Source organism: Lemur catta, chromosome 12 (assembly GCF_020740605.2).
Source record: "Lemur catta isolate mLemCat1 chromosome 12, mLemCat1.pri, whole genome shotgun sequence".
In the NCBI taxonomy this organism is placed as follows: Eukaryota; Metazoa; Chordata; class Mammalia; order Primates; family Lemuridae; genus Lemur; species Lemur catta.
This window is the reverse complement of record NC_059139.1, coordinates 38,214,112-38,222,289: the sequence shown is the minus strand read 5'-3', so window position 1 is coordinate 38,222,289 and position 8,178 is coordinate 38,214,112. Positions and strand designations below refer to the sequence as shown.

The following is an 8,178-nucleotide window of genomic DNA, read 5'->3' as shown; positions in this document are numbered from 1 at the left end:
AAAAAAATCAGTTACCTCTAACAAGTAAAGTGCACACAATCCAGTGACTGAGTCTGCTTTTTCTGCCTACTACAAGTACAGGCTAGGTCTGAGCAGCATAGGCTCCAAAACCACCATCCAGGTTTTCAAATAAAAATGAGTAAGAAAACAACTGCTGGTAATACAACATACCAACATTAACATATGCCCAACGAACAATATTTTAGATCGTTAGATTATCTGCCAAAAGCCTGTTCCCTGGTAAATAATAGTTATTGTTGTTATACCTAAACTCGTTATACATGCCGCAGCTTGCTTCTCAAAGAGAACATTCTATAGTCTTTCGAGAATAAAAAACCTGCTTTATTTGGCACACAACTGAGAAGAGGTCTTGCAACATTTGCCAGAGGTAGTCAAACAGAGCAGTTCTGTGCAAGCAATCACAAAATTTGGTCACCAACCAAACCAGAGCTAATCTTTCAGTTCCTGTAGATTAGAAGACAATATTAACTCACCCTTTCTGCTTGTTGACTTTTGCATCCCTTTATTTGAGTACTAAAAGAACAAGTACTTCTATGGGAACTCTATGCCCTGACAGTTTAATTATTTATCAAGTTTACTTTGGGCAAGTACCGATCATTCTTTTGTGAAATGAGTTAGGTTCTTAAGTTAAAAACAAACAACAACAAAAAATCCTTTTTCACACAGCATGGCTACATTTCCCCTTAGTAACAAGGGTCAGCGACTCCATCACGGCCCAGCTGCTTGTCACCTTTACGTGAGGATTTAACTATCGTCCAGCCAGAAGAGAGAGGCATGCAGTGGGATGTAAACCAGGAAAAACTCGCCAGGATCCTTCAAGGGTCGTTGGGAGACCCTCACCTTGACTTTGGGCGGTTTGTGAAGACCAGCTCCTTTCTTCGCCACTCTTTGGTGTCAGTCGACCTCACCCACCCAGGACCCTCCAAGTGTCCGGCTTCAGCTGGGAGGGGCGCTGTTTCCCGACTGACCCAGGGGGTAAAGGCAGGAGACCGTAATAGTTTCGGACCTGCTCCTTGGAGCCTGAGGCCGCCCCACGCCTCCTCGCCCACCCCTTTGTCGCCCGAAAGTGGCCGGCCTAGGGCTCCGGCCCGGAAGAGAGCCCCGGTCCCGCCGCCCGGCCCGCGCGGCCTCACCTGCCGCTCCCCAGAAATCTCGAAGCCGCCCCACCCCCACCCCGCCGCGTCCTCGCAGTCGAGGGCCCGAACCCACACGACAATGGCGCAGCCGGAAACTGACCCCTAGACTTCCTCACGCCCGGCTCCAGGCTAGGGCCGGCCTGTGGGCGGGCCGTTAAGGCCGTGGCTTCCGCCTTCCTGCTTCCGGCCTGGCGGTGAGTCGGAAGTGGGGTCTGAGTCCCTGGCGCGACGTAGGGGGGACTAGTGGCGGCCGCTGGGGTGGTTTTGTCCCCGTGCCTGGCGCTGGCGGCCGTGGCGCAAGGGGTGGCGGTGCCGACTCCGTTTTCCCTGGAATCTTCGGCTCTGCGGAGAGGCCCGCGCTTGCCAAGGCCGAGGGGCCGGGGTGAACGTGGGTCCCGTGGGCCAGCGGCTGCTGCGTTAGGGTAAGGAAGGGTGAGTGGCCAAGGGGTAACATAAAGAGGAAGAGGAATACAAAGGAGAAAGTGCTGATGGCCGTAAAGTGCCACCAGTTGCAGCTTCAGGCACCACGCAGGTCTGGTCGGGAGATCGAGTCTGGTCGACAATTTGGGGGCGGAAGATTAGTATTTATAACTGAAAGTGTGGCAGGCGTGGACCTTTGGGTCCGAAGTGAGGTGCGGGAAGATGCGTGGCCTGTGGCCGATAAATCTTTGTGTTAATGGCCAAAACTTTGCCATAAATCAGGTCCTTGATTCCCTCTCTACTGCGAAGTTCTTTTGCTTTTGTCTGAAACTTGCATAGTTTATTCATTACTGGGGTGGAGAAGCTATCTCAGTAGAACCTAGTTCTGACTGTGTGGGCCAGGGCGTACGAAGACTGGGACTAGGATATTTAACGTTTTAGGCATTTTCATGTGTCTTCAGTTGCAAGTAGAGACATGACTTTAGTTGATAGTATGAAGAAGCCATAGAAAAACATTAAAACAGTGGCAGTTTTCTTGAAGTGATGGGATTGGAAGTGATTTTGTTTTAGCTAAAAACATTGCTATCCTGATTTTTTAAATAAAGGACACGAATTGTATAATAGATAGAACTTGCAAAGAGCAAGGGCAGGGGTTCGATTTTGTAATAATGTACCTAATTTAATGAATGAATGGCAACATTTTTATTATAGAAAGCTCAAGATCTAGGAATGGATATGTTGTGTAACATCAGTGAGCCAACTGGTCTTTAATTTTGTAATTTTTATTTATTTTTTAGATACAGGGTCTTGCTCTGTCACCAGCCTGGGGTCTAGTGGCCTGGATCATAGTTCATTGTAGCCTCAAACTCCTGGGGTCAAGTGATCCTTCTGAGCCTCCCCAGTAGCTACGAGTACAGGCATGCTCCATCAAACCATGCTTGGCTAATTAAAAAAATTTTTTGTAGAGATATTGGGGGGGGTGGGTGGATCTCACCATGTTGCCCAGGCTGGTCTAGAACTCCTGGGCTCAAGTGATCCACTGCCTTTGGCCTCCCAAAGTGCTAGGATTACAAGCATGAGCCACCATGCCCGGCCGCCAACTTGTCTTTTACATGTCAACAAATTTAAAAATAATTTTATTATTTAAATAAATAACTTAGTAAAATACTTGATTTCCAGTAATTGGGATTTTCTTACAGAGGACTGACAATTGTGTTAAACTCAAATTAAGAAGAAATATATACTAAATGCCTATAATCGACAGGTTAATTTTACATGTCATATGGGATGCATATATACAATATAGAGATTTTTCAATTAAAGTTTTAGGATAATTATCCTGAAAGTTGTGACTTAAGTTTTTTTTCTTTTATCTATTCTTTCCAACTCACTGACAGTATAGAATTTAAACCTCTCAGAAGTGTATGGTAGAACTCAAGAAGACTACAGACAACCAAGGGTGATCTAGAATTGTGATTGGCTCACTAATAATACCAGGACAAAGTTAAGAGATCACAACTCAAGGATAAGGTAAATGATAAATGATTTTTTTAATCCCAGCTGAAATTGTAAGTGGCTGTATGTACACCTGTATCCTACCCAGGTATTCTAATATTCTACTTTGAGTAGAGGTTGACACAACCTGAAAGGTAGAAAAGCCTCTGGGGCAAAATAGAAAATGGCACTTAAGTACATTTTCATCCTCATTTGCTAGATGGTTGTCCTTCTCTTTACTCAGAAAGGAACAAAATGCATGGCACCTGTTATGACTACTTTTCTTATTTATCATGTTTATTCCAACGGTGGTCATCAAAGCTGAAAGGGCATAAAATAGCACATTACTTTTTTTAAACACCAAATTTGATGATTTGTACTTTTGTTAATTAGTACTTAGTAGTACTAAGGATATGTCAAAAAAATGACAAACAGGATTCAGCTGTTTCCTGAATGAGTGTGGAAAACTCAAGATTCTTATAAAAGTCTGCCACTGAAGTTTGTCTTGAATATAGGAGGCATGTGAGAATGTATAGGCCTGTGACAGAGTCTCGTGGTTTTTACTTTTATCTTCTATAACTTTATCTCTTTTAAGTGTCATTACTCTGGCTGTCCTAGTTGAATTATTTTTTCCTAACTGGAGATGTTAGTACTTACTAAAATAATACTAATTTGTACTTTTTAACAAAACAAGCAAATGAGTGATAATGGAATTCTGAATTAACTGGGTGTATGATGAAACTTTTTCAAAATTTGATTAACCATATAGTCTTTCTCCTATTTATTTCTTCTGCACTCCCTCGCCCCTAGTTTTCCTAAGACTGCTACGAAGATGTTTGATATTAAGGCTTGGGCTGAGTATGTTGTGGAATGGGCTGCAACGGACCCTTATGGCTTTCTTACAACAGTTATTTTGGCCCTAACTCCACTGTTCCTAGCAAGTGCTGTACTGTCTTGGAAGTTGGCCAAGATGATTGAGGCCAGAGAGAAGGAGCAAAAGAAGAAACAAAAACGTCAAGAAAATATTGCAAAAGCTAAACGACTGAAAAAGGATTGAAGGAATAAACAGGCTCTCCAACCAGAGGAAAATCATTTGGAAGATTATGCAGCTTTGGAAGGACTTACTAAGGTTTCTTTTTTGTATTTCTTGACAGTATTATTTAGTAAAGGAAATTTGACCAAATGGAAGAATCATGCTAATTCTGACCTCAATATTGTAGTTACTTTTAGGCTTGGGTATAGAAATTTTTGTTGGTATCTATTGACAGTTATTGTAAATTGGCTTTTACTATGGTACAAATTCTTTATAATTGACTTAGTCATTTGCCATTTAGCAGTTTACATGCTGAAATGAAAACATCCTGTGGAGAAAAATGACTTTAGATTATGAACATTTCAAATAAGCTATTTAAAATGGGGTCCTTTACTGGACAAAGGAAATTAAGAATGTAAAAGTCAGAAATGGACTCTCTGAGGTGAAAAGTATGCTTTGGCTTAAAAGAGATACAGTATATTAATCACATCTTTTATCATTATTGCTTATTTCTTAGAATCATTTTTGGCTTTCTCAAAGCAAAATAATGTTTAATCAATGAGTATTTCTATTTTCTGCATTATTCTGATATTAGTCTTTGAGACAACTGGTAATTAACAAGACATTCTGCATTTTTTAAATCTAATTTTATAAAGAATTCTTTTATCTTAACTATGTATAATACCACCTACTGGATATAACAATTTTTGTACTTAGTGAACACTGCCATTTTCTTATAGATGACTTGAGAAAAGTAATACTATGATTTATAGCTTGCAATAAAAATGCCAAACACTGTAGTACTTTGGAACCAGTTTATTCTTGTGCTAAGTAGAACTGTGTAATAGTTAAAACATCTTATCAGGTAATTTGCTTATTATATAGACCCTTTGTTTTTTATTCCATTCTTTGTTTTAACTTTTATGGTAATGATGTCCAATATTTTTTTGTCAAACAGGCTCAAAGGGAAAATTAAAATTTCACATTTCTTTTGAAGAACTCTTAAAGAGTAACAGTTAAGTTATACCTCATAAGTGGTAAAGAAAGGCTTAAAATTTGGAAACACTTTGTTGGGCATAGTAACTGGGTGAAGAGAATAAATTACGTCAATGAGACTATGCTATAATTAGAAGTAAAGAGTTAAAGTATGTTTCTGTCAGTTAAGTAGTATAACTGGACCTTTTCACTATTAAACATCACTTTTTTAAGTGCAAGATCCAATAATTTTATTCATTGACTCAGTGTTTAATAGCTTATTAATGTTTTCTGCACTTCTGATAATGAATAATAAATTATAAAAATTATCCAACAGCTCTAATTTAAAAATGAAACTAGATATTAAAATAAATTTCATACTTTTTTGTAAAGAGGTCCTGAGTTTTTGGTTTTCTTTTTGGAGAGGGTAACAATTTAAGTTAGATATGTAAGGCAAGTTAGCATTTCAATCATAGCTAAGCATCCTTGTAAAAGTTTAGGATAGTGTTTCTCAAATTTGAGAACCTAAGGACCCCTGAGAATAAAACATAATGCTATTATTTTAGGTTATCTATCAGTTCCTACTTGCTGCCAGTGTGAGCAACATATTGCAACTGTAGGCACTGAAATAACTCAGTGCTTAGTTATGAGTTGGTTATTCAGGTGACTTAGGATATACTTTTTATATCATCACTGAAATTAAAACTGTAAAAAATACTTGTATAGAACTACTAGCCCCAATGGGTCCTAGAGCCCAGTTTGAGAAAAACTAGGTTAAGGTATATCTAAAATATGTTTGGTTGGTTTTCTACAATCAAGCTGTTAATGGGGAAAATTTATATATATATATATGTTTTACTTATGGTCACATTTTAGAATAAAAGTATTGAAGCAAAGGATATAGTCATAATTCTCAGTTATGTACTAAAGCTGTGGTTTCACTGATTCTCTTGCAGCAATTTAAAGGTATTTAACTAAAAGTCTGTTTTCTGTAATTTCTGTTAAAGTCTTAACACATGCCAATTGTGTATTTGTTTAACATATGCTATTTTTTATTTCTTCAGTTTTTCCCAACATTTATAGAGGCTTTTTATACATGTGAGATCAAAATTTTATTATATTTGTGTCTGTTGGGGAGTGGGTGGGCGGAGGGAGTAGAAAAGAAAGAATATTGTGAGGTTTGGAAATCTTCAGAAAAATCCATCTTCTCTCAGTGTAACAAACAGTACTATTGTTGAAAGAATCCCATTTACTACTATTTAGAATATTTCTTTTTAAAAAATTGCCTGCCTATTTAATTATGTTGTTTCTTAAGTTCTGAGAACTAAATACAATCAATTACCTTTTCATAGTTGTTTTTGGGGGGAAATGAAGCTGTCTCCAGGCTGCCTATAACAAACATTTTATCAAAAATAAATAAATAAATAGAGGTTTATGTGTCAGAATTTGAGCCCTAGCGTCCATGTGATAAACTTCAGCATGGTATGACTATATCAGATGTATAAGGAAATTTTTTACTTTTATTTCTTTATAATAAACTTGAAATAAGCTTAGGAAGTTGTGAGCTGGAAACCTAATGTTGAAATAGATTATAATTAACAGCGCCTCACCGATTCCTTCCTTTATTATGCAAGGCAAGGGACACTTTACATTTTATATGGTTCTAAGTTGGAGGAAATTTGATCCTATGTAGGAATGATTGCTTTTCTGTTGGCAACTGGTTATATTCTGTTATTAAGTATGAAATGTCCGATTTTCTTAAGTACTAAGTTTGACAGTTGATACCGCTGGCATTTCATTTTAACACTTCCTGTTTGTTTTTATTGTGAAGGTACATCCTCATTCTTTCAAACACACAGTTTGGCTTGTGATTATCTTTCAATTCTTTTTTTTAGAGCAATTTCTGTGAAACCATGGGTAACTCAAAAATTCATGTTATTTTTGAATATGCGTTATGTCATGGAACCAATGTAGTGCAGACAGCTTGAAATATCAATAAAGCATTTGGGAAGGAGCAGCTAATGAACACACAGTCCATCAATGGGTTGAGAAGTTCTGTCCATTATGATGATTTTAATCTTGAAAATGAGCCATATGGGTGACCTAAGACCAAAGTGGATAATGATGAGTTGAAAGCTGTAGTGGAAATGAATCCATCTCAACCTATGCGTGAATTAGCAGCAAGGTTTGACATTATTATTACAACAACATTGGACAAATTGGCAAAGTAAAGAGGCTGGATAGATGGGTACCACATGAATTAAACGAGCATGAGCAGAGAAATCGTCTTGAAGCTTGCCTTTCTTTTGTGTCATCACATAAAGACGAACCATTTCTATACCGTATTGTTACATGTGATGAAAAACAGATTCCTTTTTGATGATCAAGATGAAGTGCCAAAACACAGTCCAAAACTGAATATTCATCCAAAAAAGCTAATGGTGTCTGTTTGGTGGTCCAGCTCTGGTATTATCCACTACAGCTTCATGAAACCTGGTCAGTTGATTACAGCAGATATCTGCTGCAACCAGGTGGATGAAATGATGAGGATGCCTGTGATTAAGCAGCTGAAACTGGTCAGTAGAGACAGGCCAATCCTCTTGCAAGACAATGCTCGACTACATGTTGCACAAGCAACACTGCTGAAACTACAGAGGCTGGACTTGGAAACTCTGTCATCTACCATATATTCACCAGACCTTGCACCAACTGACTACCACTTCCAGGCTTTGGATCACTTCTTGCAAGGAAAAATATTCAGTTCTCAACAAGCTGTGGAAAACACCTTTTGTAATTTCATAGGCACTCATTCTCCAGGCTTCTTCGCTGCTGGCATAAACAAGCTACCAAGAAGATGGCAAAATTGTGTTGATGGTTTAGGTGCATACTTTGATTAATTGTACTGCTTCTTATTTGAGAGATAATAAACTAAACTTTTGATGTGAAATTGGACATTTCATATTTAATGACCTAACAAAATCACTGATTTACTTCATATCTGGAATAAATATTCAAGGACAAATTCTGCATTTCCCAAACACATTTTAGAAAGGGATTCCATGGTCAGATACCAAAAGTTTGGGGAACAAGTACAACTTG

At 38.3% G+C, this 8,178-nt stretch overlaps 1 protein-coding gene and 1 long non-coding RNA gene across 6 annotated transcripts; one reads left to right on the top strand and one right to left on the bottom strand.

Annotated features, from left to right (window-relative positions):
- Positions 1-324: 324 nt before the first annotated feature.
- Positions 325-1,316, bottom strand: LOC123648353. Of its 2 annotated transcripts, none has more exons than XR_006738583.1 (2): positions 1,258-1,316; positions 325-984 (listed from the first exon to the last, which is right to left on the bottom strand). It is a non-coding gene; the product is annotated as an uncharacterized LOC123648353 (long non-coding RNA). The 2 variants fall into 2 exon arrangements; XR_006738582.1 differs by lacking the exon at positions 1,258-1,316 and adding an exon at positions 1,155-1,243.
- On the top strand, positions 1,250-6,632 carry SMIM15 (small integral membrane protein 15). Of its 4 annotated transcripts, none has more exons than XM_045566087.1 (3): positions 1,250-1,351; positions 2,975-3,107; positions 3,882-6,632. In XM_045566087.1, exon 3 carries the CDS (start codon positions 3,904-3,906, stop codon positions 4,126-4,128), a length of 225 nt encoding a protein of 74 aa, XP_045422043.1. In that variant the 5' UTR covers positions 1,250-1,351; positions 2,975-3,107; positions 3,882-3,903; the 3' UTR covers positions 4,129-6,632. The 4 variants fall into 4 exon arrangements, with proteins under 4 accessions (XP_045422043.1, XP_045422042.1, XP_045422041.1 ...); XM_045566086.1 differs by lacking the exon at positions 1,250-1,351 and adding an exon at positions 1,358-1,579 and having other exon boundaries at positions 2,980-3,107; XM_045566085.1 differs by lacking the exon at positions 1,250-1,351 and adding an exon at positions 1,358-1,579.
- Positions 6,633-8,178: the final 1,546 nt, after the last annotated feature.

Excerpts from the sequence above, each read along its gene's own strand:
- SMIM15 (XM_045566087.1), top strand. The coding sequence starts at position 3,904 with ATGTTTGATATTAAGGCTTGGGCTGAGTATGTTGTGGAATGGGCTGCA.